We start from the raw sequence: 24275 nt of genomic DNA, 5'->3' as shown, positions 1-24275 counted from the left end.
CGAGTGGAAGGCTAGCTTAATATTATAAAGCACTCTCCTGAATTGTGCTACCAATAAAAACAAACCCAATGCGTCACAACTTTTCAGTATTTAAAAACAATAAACATTTATATGACATTACATATATTCCTAAAAATGAAAATACTAAGGACTTCAATATTTGCCGGACTTGGGTTCCAGAGGGTTGACGGGTTTCATTCCAGCTGAGTGCTTGTCAGTCTGTCAAATTGAGCTCAATGTCCAGCTGATATCTAAAACAATGGCTCTGATTATTACCTTCTTGGCCAAATTTAACTGCTGCTATTTGGAACATAGTGAAGGCCAAACTGTGTAGTGCATTAAAGAATTACTCCACCAAAGATTATATTTTTTTATATGTTACTTACTCCATGGGTTTTGTAGTGATGTAGGTACACATTTTTAATTTAAGTTTTCATAAAGAATGGAGATAACACACTTTCTGATAGAATGAGGGTTTATAGGCACCAATGCTGGACCACATCAAACAATATAAAAACATCCTTGAAAATCTCACATTACTCATGAGTTTTTGAATTGAAGACAGGATTTTTGACCAATGAATGAGGGGAAGAGGCACATCTTCAAATCAAAAGCTTGATCCCATGTGAACTTGTTTCCATTGCGTGCACTGCTCTGATTTTCTGGACGTATTTACTTCACAATGTGTTGGCAAAAAATTGTGTGTTCTACTTGTTGTGAGCATACAACTAAATGACCTGACGTGTGGATTAAATGACATGAGTCACGTAAGATTTTTTCATTGGCATTTTTATATTGTTTGATGTGGTCCAGCATTAATCTCTACAGACATACAATTCTATTCTCCGATTTTCATGAAAGCAGGAGATTAAACATTTTTCTAGGCCATCACTACAAATCCCATGGGGCAAGTAACATATAAAAATATATCATTCCTTTAATTACTGAGATCAAACACAAAACAAATGGAATTTGGGTTTTTGTAGTGGAAACTGAATAATCTGCACCATGTATAGCTGACACACTGAAGGACAGATGAGTAAGGAACTTGGCTACAGAAATTATAAATGCCACAAGAAAATCAGTTCTGTCACCCTATGCTCATGTCTCCAGATTTCTGATGAACTCTCTGACCACACAGCCCAGCTTCTGATGATCTGTCTGTCCGCACGGACTTAATTCTAGGAATATCTCTGTCAACGCAGCTCAGTTTTGAATAAACACCATCCATACCGCAGTATTTTGGGACTGTATCACTGTCCATGCAGCCGGACTACTGATGACTTCCACACAGGCTAATTTCTGCTGCCATCTCTGCCCATGAAGTCCATTTTTCAGTATGAACACTCTAATCATGCTGCCAAATGTCTGATGACCTTTCTGTGCATATTCCCTGATTTCTGATTATCTTTTTTTAACTTAATAGTATTTTTGGTCAATGCTTTGTCCATATAGTTAGATGTCTGACAACCTTCTCTGTCCACACAGCCTAATTTCAGATGAACTCTAATCTCATGGAGCCTAATATTAAATAGCCTTGCTGTCCATGCAGCCCAACTTTATCCTGAGTTCTCCTGAACTGTCCTCAACTCCACCTGATTTCCTATGATTTTCCCTGTTCTACATGAACTTTATTTCCATGTAGCCAGCTCTAGGATAATTTCCTTATCCATGCAGTGACATTTTTTGATAAACTCTCTAATTATAATGAAGTCTTGGTCCTTAGAGAAGACAGCACTGTTTTGGACCACTCTCCCTTTGATTTGTTTTCCTGTTGCTACTATATTTCTTCATTTTCACAATCACCTTTCATAACTTTGATCTCGTGGCTGAAACTTTCAATACCGCAGATAAAACCCAACAAACATGTCTTTTGAAGTATAATTTTTACAGACGCCACTAAAGCTAATGAAGGCTGCGATGTGTGTATTTATTGTGGAGCAGCTCGTTGGGAGCAAATTGAATTTGAAGGATAATGAGTTTAATGCCCATCTGGTGACTGCAGCTGTGTTCAGCTTGACTGGCAGTGAGAGCAAAGCAAGCCAATCCACAGCGTAAACACAAAATAAATTACACAAATACACTAATAACAAGGTTATTGGGATAGTCATGTCATTAACACTTCACTTTTGTTTTAGCAATCATTACAATCTTTAATTTACATACAATACTGATTAGAAACAAGGAAACACTATTATGACAACTGTGAATAACACCCCAAGCCTCACTGTATTGCACTCACTTAAATTCATTGTAGGTGTGCACTGGCAGATTAAGAGCCATCTTAAAAGGTCCTATCATTTGTGGAGACTGAACCCATCATCCTCTTGGTTTACAGTCTGAATACCAGCCACTTCCCCATCTATTGTAAGTGTAAACCCCACCAATTGCTAGCACTGTTGCCTTACAAACCCTGGAGTTTGAGTTGATTCCCAACCCTTGCAATGTCTTTGTGGAATATGCACACTTTGTCCATGTTTAATAGATCTTTTTCTACAGATTTTATCTCATATTCACAAGACAGGAATGTTGGACTGATTAGCAAATCTGAATTTGTTTCATGGAAGATTGTGCAGGATAGTGCCCTGTGATGAACTGGTGCCTCTCTTTAGTTTTGGTTCTTGTCCCCTAGGGTCTTTGTGTAAACCTACCGAGCTCTACTGGGTGGATGATTAGATACATAAGTTAGAATATTAAAATTATATGAAATGAAAGTGAAATAGATACCCCAGAAGGCAGACAGTTAGGTAAACTACAGCACTAGGCATTAGACCACAAAGGCCAACAGTACATGCACAGACACTGGCCAGTGCTACTCTATATCCCTTTGCTGAAGTTATTAAATATCCATCCATCCATTATCCAACCCGCTATATCCTAACTACAGGTTCACGGGGGTCTGCTGGAGCCAATACCAGCCAACACAGGGCGCAAGGCCTATTAAATATGCATGACAAAATTAATGATGTGTTCTAATTTGGCAACTGGCCACAGGTAGTTGAGTCTGACAGCTATATAAAGACCTTAAACTATCCAACCAGCTTAATCCAATTCAGGGTTATGAGGGGCTGATGCCCATTTTGGAAGTAATTGATGCAAGGTAGTAACAAACCCTGAACAGAACAAATATTTACAATAAAAATAATACACATACACTGAGGAATGTTTGAGATTCTTGTGCTCACTGTGCTCCACAAAGCTTGGCTCATTATCACTAACACCTAACATATCAGTACATGGCCTTGGAGTGATGATTGATGACCAGCAATCCTTCACTGACCACATTGCAACTATACAGTATGTCAATAATGCAGATTCACTCTTTATAACATCCTCAAGATTAAACCATATATGATGGATTATGCAGCACAATTTCTGATGCAGGCTTTGGTCTTGTCGCGTCTGGAATACTGCAACCCTTTACTAGCAGGGGCACCTACAAGCTCTATCGTGCAAACGCAGATGACTCAAAATCTAATGGCATGTCTTGTAATCAACTAGCCAAGATGGACACATGTCACTTTTCTTTTCAGGTCACTCCTCTGGCTCCCTATTGCAGCATGCATTAAATTCAGACCCAGGATGCTTACCTACCAAGTAGTCAGTGGATCTTTACCTATGGATACAGAGGGATTCATGATGTTCTATGATCATTCTCACCCATGTAGGTCTACTGATGAATGGCATCTGGTGATACCACATCTATGTGGCATCAAGGCTCAATGCAGTTTCATTCATGCAGCTGCTGGATGGTGGAACGAACTGCCCACTTCCACCTAAACTGCTTACTCCCTTATTGTGTCTAAAAAGTGTTTGTAGATTCTCTTGTTCTATGAGTATCTTTCTAATTGATAATGGCTCTGATAGGTTCTTAGCAGCTAAGAAAGCGTAACTAGACTTGTTTTTTTTTTCTACAAAACTAACAAACCAAGCTTACCCTTCTATAAAACCAAAACTTAAATAGTAGTTTTGGTCAGAAACATAACTGATAGTAAATTTTCTTTTCATTTTATATACGACTTCCAGAGGGAATCCAATAAATTAGAAATTAGGCCACATGTGACACTGGCTTATATATGGATGACATCATGTAATGTAACTTCTGTAACACTCTCCTCACAATGGTACATTGTACCATGGCAATGGTTCACCAAAATGCCAGTGCCCTTAGAAAACCAAAATGGCATTGCATTATAAACAAAAATATAATAAAAATTTAAATTGATAAATTTAAAACAAAATTACAGTAGCAAACCAAAGATGCAAGGAATTCTGTGTAGTTCTAAGCCAGAGAAAAATATGTGAGCTCAGAAATGTTTATAAAGTTAAGAAATGTTTTAAAAACCAGAATCATAACAACTTTAACCCTTGTTTCGTACTGAAACTACTGTTTATTGGATTCTGATTTGAAGTTGTTTGCTTTAGGTTTGTGATTTTTGGCCAAAACCTTTTATTGTCCTTTTTCCTGCCTTGTCTTTTACTGTTTCTGTTTCTGTAAATAAATTCATTAATACAGTGTAAAGGACCTTTGCTTTTGTTATCCTTGAGAGCAGAGGTTCAAGGTTTTCATTTCATCATTCTGGACAATTAGCCCCATATTTGGGCCAGTGCATGCAAAAAGAGCTTTTTCAGGCATTTGAGCTTAGGGCTAGGCTGCTTCGGGTTAGGCCTATCAAGAGGGTCAAGGCTTGTGAAGAAGGACTGAATTGGCCTTTTGTGTATGTGTGTGTTTAAGGCCTGTTCTCCTTTTCTAATTTTCATTGATGTAGTACAGATCACTTTACTGATAGTTTGTAAGGGTCATTAAAACAGAAGTCTTTGTTACAGTTTTGTCACATAAGAGTTAATAAATAGTAGCTACATTTTTGCAGTACCTAAACTAAAGTATTTCCCATGTCCCATATTAGTGAGTGTGAATGTGTACATGATTAAAACAAACTGTAATCCCATCTAGTGCTGGTTCCTGCTTTGCAAGCAATGCCGCTGGGTAGATCTTGGATTTCCGTAAACTGTATTATGCGTATAGAGACAATAGCTGAATGATCTCTCAGAATCTAGAAGTGTAACACTTTTTTATTTTTATTTATATTTTTATTTGAATGTACCTGACAGTTTTTATACTTGATATTATTTTTTTCTTTTTAAGCATCATATGAAGATAAATGCTGCTAATTGTGCAATATAAAATAAAATTTAATTGACTAATTAACTGACCTTCCTGAAAACCCACCATACAATGAGTGTAAAGCCCATTAGTTTAAAAGACTGACTCCCTCCCATCAGCAGAGCTTATCTGCAAGGAAGGCAGATCAAGTATCTCTTCTGAGAACAGCCTGTAATATTTGAATCAGGACTGTGATTTTTGAAAGGTCCGGTATAAAGTCTGATTTTCATTAGATTAAAACAAATGCTGATAGTACAGAACAGCCTTCAGAATTCCATTTTACATCAAGTACCTACATCAGGGCTATTACTTTTAAATAAGCTGCTTGGAGCATGTTCAAGGACCTTCATCTACCCAGTTTCACATATTGCCAGTGAACTGATAAGTATCAAAAGTCTCAAATGCAGGGGACACAGTGTCAGTCACTGACGCCATCAATCCTTTACCCTTCTGTGTGTTGCTGTATGCTGATTCATGACTAACAATGCTGGCAGCCGACTTCAGTTACTGCAGATAAACACACAGCTCCCAAGCCACCGTTGGGCGCCAGTGTCCTACCTTAGAAGTCAGAAAGTTGGCAGCAGTTCAGTAGAGTATACAGATTATAGTGTGAGTCAATCATCATGGCAGTATTTTGGAAACATTAGGTGGACAAAAGGCAATGAGCTGCATTCTCGTCAAAATCATTTCTGTGTTCTAAATGATTTGCAATGGCGATGTGAGCTGTGCTAACACACCTTGCAGAATAGAAACACCAGACAGAGAAGCAGACCATCCATTCAGTATACTGGAAAAGCCAATGTGTTCAGTTGCAGAAGACATGGCAGCAATGGTCTATGTTTATTTGTAGCATTTTAAGTAGTTTGCTGATTTGAATTAAGTAAGAAACCAAATAAGTGAATATGATGGGTAAATGGAATAAAGGTAAATTTTTACACAAAAAATAATTAAATACAGTGCATATAAAAAGGATTCCCCCATTCCGAATTTTTCACGTTATTATAAAATATCGAATTACAGTGGATTTACTTTGGCTTTTTTGACGCTGATCAATAGAAAAAGACTCTTTAGTTTCAAAGAGAAAACAGATTTCTGAAACGTTTGGTAAATTAATTACAAATATAAAAAACAAAACGATTCATCACATAAGCATTCACCCTGTTTACTGTGACACATCTAAATCATCACTGGTGAAGCCAAGAGGCTTTAAGAAGTCACAGAATTAGGTAAATGGAGATTGCTTGTTTGTATTCAAGGAGTTTCACTTGACTATAGTCTAAATACACCTTATCTGGAAGGGTCAACTTGTGAGTTATTATGATGACCTAACCTACACCATGAAGACAAAAGAACTCTCCAAGAAATTCAGTGAGAAGGGGATTGAAAAGCACAAGTCAGGGCGACAAAACAACACCCAAGCCATTGAGCATTCTTTGGAGTCTAGTGAAATCCGTCATAAGAAATGGAAAGGGCATGGTACAGCTATAAATATTTCTAGAGCAGGCTGTCCACAAAATCTGAGTGATCGTGCAAGGAGAAGATGAGTGAGCGAGGCAATCAGGAGACCTGTGATAACTCTCAAGAAGTCACAAGCTACAGTAGCTGAGACTGGAGAGACTGTACACACAACAAAATGTTGCCCAAGTACTTCACCAGTCACAGCCTTATGAGAGAGAGGCAAAGAGGAAGGCACTGTTTACCAGAAGGCTCATGAGGGACTATAAAGTCAGATAGAAGAAGGTTCTCTGGTCATATGAGACCAAAATTGAGCTTTTTGGCTAGCAGACTCAACACCATGTTTTATGCACATTATCATCCCCACTGTGAATCATGGTGGTGGTAACATCATGATGTGGGGATACTTCTCTGCAGCAAGCCCTAGAAGGCTTCAGAGGGTAAAATGAGTGCAGCAAAATCCAATGAAGTTCTGGAGGAGAACCTGACTCAGTCTAGTAGAAACATGTGCCATGGGAGATCATTTGTTTTCCAAATAGACAACAAACCCAAGCATAAAGCCAAAGCTACACAGGAATGGCTTAAAGACAGCAATGTTAATGTCCTGGAGTGGCTAAGTGTTCACTCATGATCTCCATGCAACCTGACAGAGCCTGAGCAGCTTATCAAAGAAGAATTCGGAAAAAATGTGCAATGCTGATAGAAATCTGTGCACACCGACTCAAGGCTAGAATTGCTGTCAAAGTTGTATCAACTAAATCCTGACTTGAGGGAGTTGCAAAGTTATTCAGTGGCAGTGAGGTCTTCTACCTCACATCTTCAGAATCCTGGAGTGAAATTCTAGCCTGAGCGCTGTTGCATGGAGTTTGCATGTTCTTAATATATCTGAGTGGATTACATTGACCTTGTATGAGTGAGAATGTGTTTGCTCTATAATGAATGGTATCCAGGGCTGGCTCCAGGCTTAACCCTATTCATCTGTGAAAGATACTTGCTGGCCATGACCTTGAACTGGATACACAGATTAGAAAGTGTGTGGATGGTTAGGTAAAGTAGAGGGAAGCACACAATATTTGCCAGTCCATATATTATTAGCATCATTAACATCATCCTTATCATCATAACATACACTACGGCTCATGCAGAGTCAGTAATTTTCTGCTAACTGACCCAAACCTGGATGTGCCACATCCAGCCACGAACTTCAAGACTGCAAAGATCATCTTCCACATCAATGAACCACCTCTTTGGTGATTGTCCTGTCAGTTTCTGCTCCAACACCTTACTCATCCAGCATCTGTTCAAGGTGGCCAATTTAACCTAGCTTTACATTCTTCATCTCCACTCAGAATGGATAGCTCATCTTACAGCTCGTAGAATTCAATGTTAGACTGGAACCTCCACACTCCACTCTTCTGGACACCTTTATAAATTTTGCAATGGATCTTGTGCTTCCATTTTTTCAATAGCTTCTTCTCCCTAGTCATTTACACCCAGGTTCCGCAGCCATACATGACAACAGTTCAAATAATCATCTTCAACACTGTGATCTTCATCTTCTGCAACAGTAAACAAGATCTAATAAGATGCTTCACGTTAAAGTAGCGGCAGTTTCTTGCACTTATCCTCGCCTTGACCTGCAGTGGCATAGTTGAGCAACATGACAGATAAGACTTGAGAGGTTCATTTGTTTCTTATATTGTCACATTGATTGGCATGAGGACTATGGCAGGTAGCTGTAGACTTTTCTGACATTTTCTTTTGTGAGCTACTGCAAGGTGAAGGTGAAATGGACTTCTGAGACATTAGATTCCCAGTGTGGGAAGAAAGTGATACTGGTTCACATGTGGATTGAAACTTATGAGACAAGTAACTGATGGACATAGCATTTTGTAGGCCAATTGGGTCTAAAGAAAAGGCATTAACATGCTTAGAAGCTGACAAAAAGGTCAAGGCCTAAAGCAGGTTTAAGAGTGCTGTAGCAAAATTTGTCATTGAAAGGGTTTGTGCAAAGGTTCAGAAGAAAAGGAAAAGGTTCAAGGCACAAGAAACCAGGAGATTTGACATACAATGGAGTAAAGCCTGATAGCAATGTGTCTGGTTTACATGTATTAATCAAGAAAGAAACAGACACTTTGGATGTCAGCCATGGCCATTCAGCAGCCAAAGGGAGGTCGGAGCAGAGCTCTGTCATTGCCTTTACAGAAAGGATCCCACATTCAGTCTGGATCACCCCTAGGTACCATTGTGCAGATTTGTATTCTTGTGAACTATTGTATGGTTTCAAAAGTGTGCACAGAAATGCTGGAAGGCACAAATGTGCTATTTTTATGCCAACATGAGAAGACTCCTCTGATATTTATGCAACTAATGTATTTTGAAAAAGCTATAGGAGTTTAGATTGAATCACTGTGTGTGGCAGCTTTAATCATACAGTTATGTTCCCAGCTCTACTAATCCTTATCACAGTCAGGCGGCTGTCAAAAAAAAAAAAAAGTACCAGTTCACTGGGTTACATGTTGGCGGAATTGCAAATTTATTAGAGGTGTCCTGCAAAGGACCGCAGGGCACAATTTACATATGAGCTAAAGATTTCACAAGAGTGAAGAAACATGACTCTATTCCACAAAATCAAACATCTTTTTAATTAAAGCCAATATTAATGTTCATTCACAAAAAAAGAGTTGTTGAACATTCCTCGATTTTCACATTTCGTAATTCTGGCAGAATTCCCATCTCATCCCTTCCATCATGGCACACGTGCTGTCTGCAGAGTGCTGAGAACATTTTAATATGCAGTGTGATTTAGGTCAAGCTGTACAATGTGGCTGCTGAGAATGAATGGATGGAAAAGTAATTATTAAGAGTGGTGATTTAAACATGAAGTAGATGAATGTAATGGAGGTGGCGTAGTCATTAGTATTGGTCCTTTGCAACTTTCGGAACTTGAGTTCAGCTTTTGTGGAGTTGACCGGTTCTCCCCGTGTAAGTATGAGTTTCTTTACACATCTCAGATGATTGCAGTTAGTTTGCCTTACAACTCCCATTTTGACCTCTAATGAGTCATTGAGTGCCAAAGATGAGCATGTTAGCTTATTTGGAATCTCCCAGTTGTCCTGTTGGTGCCCTGGCCCTCTTGTCTTCACCCCATTGCCACCAGATTCCCAGTATCTTCTTCTCTCTATATGTATAAAATACAATGTTTGTCTGTCCGTATGTATGTATTTATGTATGTACTAGCAGACCTCGTGCGCTTCGCTGCAGTTGCTGTAGTTGGAATAATTATATATCTACATGCGACTTATTGAGCTTCTTTACATACAACATTTTTGGTTTGTCCTCCTGGAGACAAAATATATAAATTTTCTCTATGACTAATTTGTGAACATGCACAAAAAATAGAAACGGGAAAAACGGCAACACCGCCGGGAACAACAGTAAAAAACAACAGTAAATGACATAAAGTAAAAGTCTACTAAACACTAAAATACAAAAACGAAGTACAGTAGAAAGTAACAGTAAACCGCAACACCGCCGGGAACACCGGCACACCATGTCTACTAAACACTAACACTAAGTAGAAACACTACAGGAAAAAATACTATTCACTAAGTACTGCATCTAGTAAACAGTAAATCAGTAAAGGAGAGAGGACTAAACAGTAAGGAAAAAGAACGGCAAGACCGCGTCAGCTGCGGAGCTCAGATCGGAGCGAAATGAATGAAATGATGTGAATGGGAGGGGAGATGATCACGTGACTCCCCCACCCACCTTAACTCTCCATCCCTCCACAAACACACAAACACAGTCTCTCGGATCCCAACTCTCCTTTATATATATAGATGTATGTATTTATGTATGTATGTATGTATGTCTGCTTTTCATGAGGGACCTTAATGGATTTAGATCGGGTTTTTTTATGCAACTTGTTTAAACATTCTGGTTGATTTTGCAACTTCTTTCATCGTGCTAAGAATCATAGTTCACTTGTAGGAGTGATATATTGCCACTAATCTAAGACAGAGACTGCAGGCCGAGGGGAGGGGGAAGCATGATGTCAGGAGTGGGGAGCCGGGCAGTGCCCACCTCACTGTCGTGTTTCACTACTATGTGGGCAGAGCTGTCGGGGATGGCTAGTAATAGAATAAGAAGATTCAGGAAATAAAAGAATGAGATTAAAGACAAGTGATACCCTCGAAAGGACTTAGGCGTTAGTAAACTTTGCATATCTGGTATGCTGGCTGTATGACTCCAGAATTTTGACTTGTCACCTGTGCTCTTAAGAAACCTGTTTTTCACATTGCAGTATTAACCCACATAACCCAGCACCACTGCCATCCATCTGTTGTGAACCCTTGACTTCTAGAAAGCATGGAAGTTGGCAACAGATTTACATAGCAAAGAAGCCACTACACTTTTAATATGAGGGACGGACAGAATCAGGCCAACATCTAAGCCTTATAGTATTTCCACTCTGATACCTGAATATTAACGACACCCCAGGAAAATGCACTTATAGATTAAACACATCCAACAAACAAATATTTGAATACTTCTGATTTGCTATAATAAGTGCTTACAAACACAGTAAAGAAAAATAATAAGAAAAGTACCAAACATACACCATAAACAAACATCCATACAACGATATTAACAGTCCTGGAAAAAGTGTACACTGTAGGCAATGAAAGTGGATTGGAAATTGTAAAAAATGGTTAAAGGAAGGAAAGATGTGGTGGAATACTCCCTTTTACTAAGCTGCTTCCCAGAAGTTGGATAGTAAACACCAGAGTCCAGAAGAATAGTCTTCGGCGGCGCACCTCTTCTAAAAGAGCATTAGGGGACTGGTTTGGGAAGAAAAAGAACCCACCTCAGTCCTTCAATCTGGTGGCTGAGCACCATCCTTCTCAACTACAAATGCCCAGTTAATAAAAGGTTTAGGTGCTGCTGATGATGAAGTCGATTGGAAAATGGAACAAACAAAAAGTCCCGCCACATCCTTCTCTTCCGGTTTTAACTATGCAGTGCCTATAAAATGCAAACTACAAATTCCACAAGCCCCTCCGCAAACATGCAAACCTGTTTAAAGACACAGACCGCAATTTATAAACAGATCTGCGTGAGCAGTGTTGTTATTCATATTTAACAAGCACTCGACAGGACATACATACACACAAATAAAACCCCCTATGTGGCTCCCTCTACACACCTTCTAAATTCACTTTATCCTGAGCAGGGTGGCTGAGAAGCTGGAGTCTATCCCAGCAAGCATAGGGCACAAGGCCAGAAAAAAATCTCTGGACAGACCACCAGTTCATCGCAGGGTGAATACATTGCCATAGACGCCCAAGATTCTTGCCTCTTCCTTGGATGGACCGGGGGAGCAAGTGTGGACAGAGCATTACCTCCCTGCTATATGCTAGATGGCAGCACCCCTGGCTGGCAGTGGTGCCTCAGACTCTCGCAGGGGAGATGGAGTTGGATACAGCCCTGTTGGCATCTGGGGGCATTGCAGCTGCCCCAGAGCCCGTAATGGCGATCCTTTCACCACAACCAGAAGTGCTGCTAGAAGTAGGTCATCAAGCACATGGAGCACTTCTAGGTAACATACTGTATAAATGGAGCCAGCAGACAGTATTCGGGGAGACAGAGTCAGCAGGAGGGAGACGAAGCTTGCTGTGGAGGAGAAAGGAAATGGAGAAGAGAAAAGGAAAGAGAGTATTGTGTTTAAGGTGTGCTCTTTGTGCTTTGTGACTATGTGGTGGCTTGTGGGCATTGCCCACAAGTGAAGAAACCAAATAAAAAGCCTTTGCTTTTATAAGTGTGCCTCTTGCATCTGTCTGTGTCAGGCTGATTGCCTGCTAAGCCTTTTAGAGTTGTCACAACATACACACACACACACACACTCAGGATAATTTAGTATTGCCAGGCCATCTAACCTGCATATCTTAGGTCTTAGGGAGGAAATTCATGTGGACACAGGGAAAATATACAAACCCCAACTTGGGAGATGCTTGGACAGGAACCTGGAATTCTTTCTTAACCCAGTTATTCCAATTCAAGTCTGTCCAGAAGCAGAAGCCAACCCCGGAGCATTACCTTTATTTATTTAGCTGCAAATTACAAATCATCAGGCAATTTTAGCATATATTCATTTAGCATCTTTCATGTTATCTCCCTGCCCCACCATTATTTCCTGATGTACACATCATTTATAAAACTCTACAATTAACTTTCAAAGCTGTCACCAGCAGCACCTGTCCATGCTGCTTACCTTGCATAAACCTATGTGACATCCAAGATTTGCTGCTAGCTAGCTCATTAAGCTGAAAGCCTGTCTATACAAACCTTGGTGAACATTCGTGTGGGCACTGGAATAGGAATAATGAATTCATTTGGGGGTGCTGCGTGCCTTTGATAGTGCTGTTATGCCTCTTCAAGGCTGCTCTGTACACTACACTGTGGCTCTGTTGCAAATGAGAAAGTAGAGTGAATGGCAGCGTATTGATCATCACTCATGCATTTGCACAAAATATTCACACGAATGTGATAGAAAGACACATTTAAACAATACACAGGGCATGCCATCTGCTTAAAGTGATCACCGGATCAACCCACAGTGTACTCCGTGCAGACAGGTGAAGTACCACCAACGCGATCGGCGTGCCTGTAACTTTTCCACATGCAGCTTTTCCACTAGCAGCCGTTGTTTCCTCTTCGCTTTCTGTTCTAGTTTTTATGAAGGTCATGAAATCTTGCAACTAGTTTTATTCTTGCTCATTATTGGAATATTGTGCTTATCCAGTTATCATTTGTCTTAAAGGAATATTAAACCCAAAAATGATATTTTTTTACCTGTTATACTTGGTACTTTTTCATGATACTTTAATAACCATCTAATAAAACCCATCTAATAAAATCACAGAAAACCTAATCCACAAACAAAAGAACAGTTTTTCACAAATTAACTATAAAGAAAAAATGTAATAAACATGCTTATGCTCAAAACAAGAAAAACACAGATTTTTTTGCTAAAATGTTTTTAAATACTTACTTTCGTTAATAATCCACACATATCATAAACATGAAACTAATGCCTCATGGGATTGACTTTTAAAACTGAATTCCCCCCACCCACTCCCCCTCTTTCTTTGGTCAAGAGTCCTGTCTTTATTTCAAAAAGTGACTCCCATGATGCTTTAGTTTTGTGTTTTGTGATATGCACAGATTATTCTATAAATGGCTGTTTAACACTAGAATTACCAGAGCCTACGAAAAAACTCGTAATTCCGTCCCACCTTAAACTGCTTCTTAAATCCCTTCACACCTCTCCGCCAGCGCCCTTTGTCTTCTAAATGTGCTGATAAAGAGAAGCTAGGAGCAGCCGGCTATTCCATCCCCCCACCAATTTAGAACGTGCACGAACTTCAGCTTGATTGAGTATCTGGGAGTGAAGTGGAGTTTTAGAGTGGAAATAATAGATCGTTGTTTGGAACACACGCATTTCATGTCTGTTCCGTTTCTACAGTAATCTGTGTAAATTTCTGTTAAAACAGAAACGTTTTTTATATTCTAGTAGTAGATGACAAAATGTAGGCATAAACTATATAATGTATGAAGCCTGAAGTCCAAATAGCAAAGAAACATTTTCACAAGAATAACACAATATTTTGTCAAAAATGCATGTGTTTTGCACATTTTGAGCATAGGACTGGATATCTGTCTTGTTGATTATGCAACATAAGCAACACTGGATTTTTTTTCTTTTTTCCATGGATGTTTTTCTCATCGTTTGTCATTGTATAGTATTTAGTCACTATTGGTGTCTATTATGTTATAAACTATTTTCTCCCCATTCTGCATGAAAAATGATATTGCAATTTTTTAAGCCAGCACTACAAAGTACAGTAAGTAACATATAAAATATATCATTTTTGGGTGGAATTTTCCTTTAAACATATAAATTATTCTAATTTAGAGTTGTCCCAATGTCCGTCCGGAATAAGTCCGTCAGTTATATGTGATCTGATCGATGCACCTGTATTAGAGACACAGAATCAAGAAGGGTTGTGTTTATGGAGTATATATCCACATCCTCCCAACTGTTAACATTGTCCAGAAGACAGTGGTGGGCACCCACCTTTTTTGGCTTCTGAAATTTGCCACTCTAGATCTATTAGTAAGGCTATATCTACTGCAGTGGGCACTTCAAAGCTCCTAATTTTTTTGCATCTGTTTTTCGAGATGGGCTATCTCGTCCCTTGCTGAGCTACAGTGTCTTTTCATTTCATTTTAAAATTCAGTTACCACAGTGCATTATTCCCTTCTCCTCCTAGGCATATCCTTACTGCCGAATTCTTGCTTTACCTACTCTGCAGCTTTTATTTTTGTTGTCCTAAACATTGTAATGCTCTATTGTAATCATGTTAGCTGTGTAAAGTGCCTTGGGATGGAGCATGTGTAGCAGAGATTAAGTGGAGCTAGGCTTCTACAGAATGACATCCATGCTGTCAAACAGCCCAATTAGTCACTCGAGATAAAGGAGAACACCAGCACCTCAAAGGACTAATCAGGCTTTTGACAGCAAGGGCCTTTGCCTCCATTTCAGGCTTATTTCAATTTTTTAAACCTACACCTGGGCACTAAAGGGTTCAACAAGGGAAAGGGGAAAAGAAAATGGTGACTGTTAGCTAACATTTAGACACCTGATTGTCAGCATTCATTTAATGATAATAAAGCTGCTTTGATTTTAATGGGGTGTTGGCTAATCCTGATTTTATCAAACCCTTTTTACTTTCAGTAGATGCTTTCTACCATTTGTTCAGGGCAGTATTTGCCCAAATGGGAAAAGTTCCCTGCCAGGAGCTTTTGCTAACAAGATTTCAACCTATGCAGAGGTCAACTGGTGTAAATATGCTGAAGAAAACAGACAACATCGCCATCAAAAGTCCCATTATTGACTTGAGCCAATGGGATCCTCATTTGGTTCAACCAGTTAAAATGGTGGTTTGTCACTCTTGCAAAGGGCAAGACTGGCTATCAAATGGCAGATGTGCTGTGGGAGCAATTTGAGGCAGGAAAACCTGACAGGTGAAAAGAACCTTAGCATATAAAATAAAGGTTTGATTGATTGGTTGATTGGTCATTCAGTTTCCTGAACGTGTTCTGTAACTAATTGTCATCCATCACAGAGCTTCTTCCTAATACCATTTATTTGCAGAGCTACTGCAACATATGTCAGTGTACGTTTAAGACAAAACTTCATATCAGTTTTAGGATGGTACGTTTAGAACAAATGTTAGGGGTTGTTGTGGTTAGGGTTTAGTGTGAACACTACCACATTCTCTATAATATAAACTTTACACCCAACAAAATGTAAGAGTCAGTTTAATATGTGCAAAACTAACAGTTTTACTATTATATATTTTTTCAAAACTGCATACATAGCCTCGGCATTTGAACATTAGAACAATCTTGACAAGGACAGACCATTCGGCCCAACAAAACTTGATATTCCTATCAACTTAATTCCTCAAAAATTACATCAAGTGTAGTTTTAAAGGTCCCTGAAGTCCTACTGTCCACCACACTACTTGGCAGCTAATCCAATGTGTCTATGGCTCTGTGTGTGAAGAAAAACTGCCTAATGTTTCTGCAATATGTACCCTTAATAATTATAAAGTAACGATCTTGATACACTGGACAGATTCCTTTCATAATTTTAAACACTTGCATCATGTCTCCTTTTAATCTCCTTTTGCTTAAACTGAAAAAGCTCAGCTCTTTTAGTCTTTCCTATTAATTCACCGCCTGTACCCCTAGAATTAGCCTAGTGCTCTTCTCTGGACTTTTTCTAGCACTTCTATGTCTTTTGTGTAGCCTGGAGAGCAAAACTGTACATAGTACTCTAGATGAGGCCTCACCAGTCCATTATAAAGCTTGAGTATAATTTCCTTTGACTTTCATTCTACATATCAAGGCGCTATATAACCTAACATTCTGTTATCCTTCTTAATGCCTTCTAAACATTGTCTGGCAGTTGATGGTGATGAGTCCACTTTGACTCCTAAATCCTTCTCATAAGGTGTACTTTCAATTTTCAGACCTCTCATTGTATATTCAAACCTAACATTTTTACTCCCTACATGTAATACTTTACATTTACTGACATTAAATTTCATCTGCCACAAATCTGCCCAAGCCTGTATGCTCTCCAAGTACCTCTCTAATGATTTAATGGAATCCAGCTTATTATTTATATTCCTATCCAAATCATTTATATATATTAAAAATAAAACAGCAGCGGCCAAGCATTGACCTCTAAGGGACACCACTCTTAATATCCCCCAATCCGAATGAGGTTTCTTGCACTGTAACCCCCTGCCTCCTGTATTTTAGCCAATTCTGCACGGACCTACACACCATGCCTTGAATTCCCACTAGTTTTAGCTTGACCACTAATCTTTCATGTAGTATGTTGTCAAATGCCTTCTGAAAATCAAGTTAAAAAATATCATATGCGCCACTCAAATCAAATTCTTTTGTTGCTTCCTCATAGAATTCCAGCATGTTGGTAAAACATGACCTTCCTCATCTGACCCCATGTTGACTGGTCAGTAAAACTCCTGTTCCTGTCATATGTTAATTTACTTGTGATGAACGTTAAGCTTTCGGGCCTATAGTTGCTTGGATCACTAAATAGTTGATTCAATCACGATTCATAATTTCTTTTCTTTCTCTGCATATAAAAATTCTGTCCTGCATATGTAAAATTCCTCCCGAAAACTGCTGTCCCAAAACTGCGATGACATCAATGTGTGGCTTTAGAAATAGATGCTTCTCCTTGCTTCCCTGCTTTCTGTTGGGACTAGTCGCTCACTAGTCTGTGTTTGAATAAGAGGGTACTGGAAATGACTGGAGGACTATGGGAAATTAATAAATCAATATTAGAACATTCAGGTAATACGTTTAGGTCCTCAAAGGATTTCAACTACAGCCAAATGGCTTGCAGACCTGCTCCTGACATTCACTACCTATTAATGTGTACTATACACCAAGGTAATATAAATAATAATGTAAATTTGAGGTAAAAGAAAAATGTTCTGTAAACCAACTCCCCCATGGCCTCACCCAAAGGGTAAAAGGATATGAAAAAAGGAATTGAACATTCTTACACCAGTTGACCAATTTGTTATTCATCTTTGAATAATTGTCACTTATTAAATATTTCGTAGTAAATCTCCCCAACCTTCTACTAGGTCTATTTGGTTCTGACCAATGCCTACTGTACTAATGAACACCGTTCTGCTCACTCAATGGATTAATAGTATGCTGATTCGTCCAGGATTACTGCATCTAAATTGCATTAGCCTAGTTGACCACGAGCTGTACTTCCGGATGAATCTAAAATTGGACCTCATATAGAATTCTGTTTCTTGTTTTCCTGTCTCATACAGAAATATAAACAACAAGCATTGAGGTTTGTCTTTATTCAAAAATGATTTCTTTATTACTGTATTGTTATATTAATTCATTTTGTTCCCCTCACCCAGACATACAGCTCACTAACTGCATTTGTTTTTCTTGTTTCAGGTGGTCCTTCTCGATGGATATCACCTCACTGTGACTGCTGCTGCAAGAACAACAAAGGAGACAGAGAAGGGGAGAGTGGCACCTCTTTCAATGAGCTCTCGACCTCCAGCTCAGAGAGCCAGTCGGAGGCAAGCTCTCCGCAGGAGACCGTCATCTGTGGCCCCGTCACCCGCCAGTCCAACATACAGACTCTCGACCGGCCGCTCAAAAAGGGTCCCGTGCAGCAGCTACAGCAGTCTGAGCTTCGTCGAAAGAGTGACTTGCTGAGGACTCTCACCAGTAGCTCCCGAGAATCCAACATCTGTAAAAAGAAACCCATGAAGGAAAAGCTGACCGTTGAGGAAGAGCTGGAGAAGTGTATCGAAGATTTCCGCAAAATCAAGATTCCAGACAGGTTTCCAGACAGAAAACACATATGGCAATCCGATCTTTTGAGGAAATATCACCTTTAAAAGAAAGAAAACAACAAAAAATAAAGAAAAACAAGTAGAAAAGTATGATCGTATATTGACATATACTTATGTCTAAATGCTACTGCCTCAGCCAAGCTTATATTCATAGTAACATTTATCCATGGATCTGGAATGCTCACCGTGAAGTTACACTCACAGGGTATCTTGTTACACATGAAAGCACACTGGGTGGCATTAATATCTTGGTTCAATGATCCATGTGTAGCACTACAAAGCACATTAGATGTGTGCAAGTTTACATGAGGCGTTCCTGATTTCCTCGTTCTATAGCTAATTTGGTATTGTTTGAGCATTTCTTTTTTGTTCTTTTGTCCTTTTTCTCCTTCCTCCGTTGCATGTTAAAAAAGAAATATCGGAATATAGAAGTGCCACAGTAATAATAATAACAATATGTTTTATTTATCTAGGACTGATTCACATTACCAAGAAGTAATTTTTTTCCAACTCACACCACTTTATGAAACAATAAGCAGACTAATTAGCACATCCAAGTGTTTTCTTAACCTGTTTATTTTAAATCTGGACTGTGGAGAGGCGGAGCCTATTTTGGGAAATGTCAGGTGCAAGGGAGGAGCTAATGCCTGGGAGGGTGCCTGCCAGGTAAAACATTCAATGACATTTTGAGAGCAGTCATCCTCGCTTTTTTTGTTCTGTGTCAGCAGAGGTAGAAGCAGATCTGTCTCCAAATGCATACCGTGTCCACAATAAGTGCAACAGTCAAAGTGCTATTTCTGCTTTCTATACAACTATTTTGGGTTTGAGATGAATACAACAGTGGCCACATTCTAAATTATTAAAGTGCAGAATTCCTCAGACACAAAAGGTGCTTTCAGTGCTTTCATCTTCTTTTCATCTCAGAGCTGATTTGGTTGAGCAGACAGCGAAACTTCCCTATTTTGACTCCAATGTCTCAGTAGCCAATTTTTGAAAATACAGTTAGGAAAGAGGCAAAGTACTCTGTGCCACATTCAGAAGCTTCCATTTTCCAAAAACACAATCAGATGTTAAGGTTATAATGTAACAGAATGCAAGAGACAAGGCAGAATGAGAGTACCAACATACATCCCAGGTAGACACTGCAGAAGACTTTATTGAGATCTCAAATCAAGAAGACCAACAGCAATATCAGAGATGGATTCATCTTATAAATTTGCCAATCAGTCAGGTATCTCCCTGACTTGGATGAATTTTGAATGTGGGGAACCAGCACCAATCCACTTGACCAGTCCTAGTTTTGTGTTTACACAGATTCTGTGCTGCAGATGACGTGGTTCTTGTATTTTATGTTAGTTTAATACCAAGGACCCCCAGTTGCATATCTGGCACACAGATTACTGATACAAGTGCATTCCAAGGTGTTAAGAGGAGGAGGAAGAGGAGGAACGTCAAGCACACATTCACATCCATAGCATGTGGCAATGCTGACTGCCCCTGAAGTTCAACCCTGACCTGAAAGAGCACCATCCCAGTCATTGCTAGATATGTTATTCAGCCTCTTTTAAATCCAATAGCTGGCACCTTGTTACCTGTAGCACATCCTACTCGGTAGTACAGGCCTCAGTCCCCTGACTACATCCTGACATCTCTCACTTGTTCAATGTATTCACTTAGTGAGCTGAAGGAAGGTGATGCATTTCACATGAAGCAGGAAAAACCCTGGAGCTTGTTAGAGTGTCAGGGCGTTTTGTACATTTTACTATTAAATGAGGTCATTTTGGGTGATTAAAAATACACGGCACTGCCTCACATTGTTAGGATTATAATATACATTTAAGAGAGACGGCAGCAGTCAAAACGATGGAGGCATTACCACAAAAACTACTGACAGTGAATTTCTGAGAGGACATTCTTTATAAAATTCGTACACAACATTGACCAATCATTTTGTTCAATGGAAGAGAATAAAAAATGCATCCTGAAGACTGAAGGCAAATTCTGGTCCACAAATGTTTAATTAATGCTAAAGTAATTATTTCCACTGCCTTTACAGCCTGATACCATGTGGACAGTGTCAACAGTGTTTTTCATTAATCCAAAAAGATATTATTCAAAGCTGCCAGAGCAAATCAGCAGCAGGAGGGAAGGGTTGCTATTAGGGGGCTGCCAAATGATTTAATTCTACTTTTTTTCTTCAAAACTGGTGCAACAATCCAACTGTGATTTTAACTATGGTGTGAGTGGAAAATCTGCTAATTTTGGCATTTGAACTGCCGTGGTCGAGCATCTCCAAGTAGACGTAGACTCAATCTGGACACTTAAGGAAGGAACACATTTTAGAAGACAGTATCTCCATCACATAAAACTACTGCCACTTACAAATAGATTTTAGACAAATCTGCACAAAATACCAGAAGTTCTGGCTTAGGTAATTAGGTTTGGGAAGCTTCTTCACCTTTGAGTGTGACACTGTCTTGAGGACTTGAGGGCTTCATGCAATTTTTTCTTCAGGCTTCTTCGGCACATACAGTGACTGGAGGCAACATCACCACAACTAATGAGCTATTTAGCCAACTTCTACAAGCTGGTCTGTCTTAAAAATAATCTGAATTTTAACTTAATAAAATGGCCTCCAGCTCTCCAAATTAAGAGCTCAAGCATCTCCCTGACTTCATTGCTCACATCACTGAACGACAACATGAAAACACTGTGGCTGGCACAATTACCTTGGCACAAGCTGTTAGTCAGCAGGTTTCCAGAACTTTTAAATGTTGGTATACAGCACAATGAGCACAGAAGAGATGGCGCTATATCTACGCAGTCTATTTAGTCAGTTTCTGTAATGTTATCAAACTGAAAAAGCACAAAAGTGTCCGAAAATGTTTCTCTATTGTGTATCATTTCTCTTGAGGGTAAAGGAGACCATTTCTCCAGTAGAATGAATGCCTTTAGATACAGTGGTTGGAGTTATCAAAAAGTCATAATATTTAAGTACTAAGAAGATGACAAAGAATAAAGTTTGTAATTTTATCCGTACAAAAGAAAAACAAAAAAATGAAAGAGTGCATTTCTTAAGTGCTATTAAACATTAAAATGTGTTGTCTTTTGAGAGAGTGTAAATATGAGTTTTTTGAGACTTTATAGTATTTTATATGTGTGGTTGTGTGGATACATTTCACTTAAGTTGTTAAAAAGTGATTTGTTCTGTAATCGCACGATGATGCACTGATGTATGTAAACACAACTGTAACTATATTATAAATAAGTGAGCAAGTAAAACTTAAATTAAAAGATATATATATATACCAAAGCAAGAGCTCATTTAAATCAATGAATGGATTCATTTTTATTTTTATAGCATAAGTCTTAATTATTTTGGACACCCATGAAACAAACTGCATGCTACACTCTATGATCAACTGTGTGGTTATGCCCCTTGTGCACCTGCCATGCCTTTTTAAACTTGTAAAAAGGTAAACAGAGGGCAAAACTTGTATAACTGAAACAGACTAAAATCAAAATAAAGCGTGTGAAAATGCAAAACTGAGTCTTCTCAGACTGGAGTCCTATTCAGACTGCACAAGATGAAGGGTCTTCCGGACGTATGGCAGCCGAGCAGGAAGAAGCAGGTCCAAGTGGATGGACACTAGAAATTACATTGTTGGAGGAGAGCTGTCAACCTTCCAAGCTGCAGGGGAATGAAAAGAGAGAACGTTATCATGCAGGATCACTCCCTTGGATTGGTGAAAAATTATCATCATCTGAGACCTTAAATTGTCTCCCATGCGCATGACACACTATTAATCAATTTTTAATATGAGGTGGAACCCAAAAACTCCTGAATTTCTTAAAAAACCAACTTTATTTTAAAACTTTGAGAGCAATTGTCATTTATTAACTTTCAAAATATTCCCCTTGAGATTCATTGTACTTCTCCCATTCCTGGAACTCATCTTTGTTACCATGTCTATAGCCTCTGAGTTTTTTCCTGAATTTCATTTACCGTGCTGATTTCAGGAACAAAAAAGAAGCCACAAGGAGCAAGATCTTTTTTTGGTCAAAAATGCTTTGTAACACAGTGTGTGCAGGTGTGTTGTCATGGTGCAGAATCCATTTTTGCTGGGATCACTTCTCTAAATGTTGTTTCCTGGTGCTTTTCCATAGAGTTCAGTATAATGTTGCTGATTAACAGTCTGTCCACTTGGAACAAACTCTTTATAAACGAGTCTGTCAAATTTGAAAAGATCTGTTAATATTTTCTAGTGAAAATTTGCCTTGATGGCTTGGAGAAAAAACAAATCGCACAAGTTTCCTGCGTGACTGTAGATTAAACACCAGAAGTGCGCACTTAACACTAGAATCCCTGAAGCCTACAAAAAAAGTCGTAATGCCAGGCCAGTTTAAATTGCCTGCTATCCCATTTCACCCACTGATGCAGCTGATGTTCTCCCAGCTCAACTCTGTTTACTTGGGTGTGAGGTACCTGGAATTGTATCAGGTCAGGTTGGGGAGCATGCGCTGGTACAGGGTAAATCATATATCGGTATTTGGAACACATACATTTCATGTGTGTTCCATGTCTACAACGATCTGGGTAAATGTAGGATGACAGGAAATGCAAGGCAAGAAATGTTAAACACATAACTAAAACAAACATTTTTCATGTTATAATAATATTTGACAAAAAGTTGACATGAAGTGTATAATGTATAATGACTGAAGTCCAAATATCAAATAAACACTTTCACAAAAGGTTTAACAAAACAAGTGTGCTTTTACTCAAGAAAATAACAGAAGAAAACTAAATCATTCAGCACGATGTCATTGGGTGGACTGATTATCCCTACTGTAGGCATATACTTCCTAGTGGCATATTCAATTACTACACCCTACTCCTGTGCTATTGACTGATTTTGGGAATTTTGGAGTTCCCCCTTGTAGTACATTTCACAGTAGACTTGTGTGCTCTAGACATCCATCAGTTACTGAGACAAATGCATACCATGGTGCATTTGACTTTTTAACAGGGAACTTGAACCCTGAATCAAAAGAAAAGTAGAGCTATTGTAGGAGAACTGTAATAAGGAAACAAAAAAAATCTGTGTGGCTATACCCTTGTACCATTGCCATGCTTTTTCAAATTATGAATTGGTTTTACACCAATTATAAATAAAAGCATAATACAAAGGATTACAGCATTTGGGTGAAGAATAAAGGAAAACTCACAGGTGAAGAATAAACTCAGACTAATGGCCATGCCCCTGAAATGTATACATCCCTCTTCACATTATTAATTTACAAAAAGTTGCCATGTATTTGGATATCCGTGAAGAACAATATTACACAGAATAATTAATATTATGATGCATTCCACTTTTTAACAGGGATCTTGAACCTTGATTCAAGATTGGGAAGAGATGGAGCTTTCTGAATACTTACTGTTTTTATCCAGCTATGAAATCACAGACTACAATAGTAGTGAAACGTCAATCAAATCATTTGTTTAGGAATGCCCCTCATACAATGTGATTTTTTTATTACACTAGACAACACATTTTTTCAAATGTTTTGGTTCCTGAAAAAGTTTAGTGATTCTGGTAGAGTAAATTCAGTTTAACTGTATCACATAGGAATTTGGAGAAACATGAAATTAC

The 24275-nt window shown here is 38.8% G+C and overlaps 1 protein-coding gene across 2 annotated transcripts in view; it reads left to right on the top strand.

Annotated features, from left to right (window-relative positions):
• kctd16b (potassium channel tetramerization domain containing 16b) overlaps positions 1-24275 on the top strand; it is a 425600-nt gene that overhangs the window by 249148 nt on the left and 152177 nt on the right. The window contains exon 2 of one of the 2 annotated variants that reach the window (XM_039775242.1): positions 18212-21931. The exons of the other annotated variant lie outside the window; for it this stretch is intronic. Coding sequence (XP_039631176.1) covers positions 18212-18663 — 452 coding nt within the window. The 3' untranslated portion in view covers positions 18664-21931. Of the gene's footprint in view, positions 1-18211; positions 21932-24275 lie in introns of those variants that run through there. 2 annotated transcript variants of the gene reach the window in all.

Source organism: Polypterus senegalus, chromosome 13, assembly GCF_016835505.1.
Source record: "Polypterus senegalus isolate Bchr_013 chromosome 13, ASM1683550v1, whole genome shotgun sequence".
NCBI lineage: Eukaryota > Metazoa > Chordata > Cladistia > Polypteriformes > Polypteridae > Polypterus > Polypterus senegalus.
Note: the sequence above shows the minus strand (reverse complement) of the source record. Positions and strands in the feature narration are given on the sequence as shown.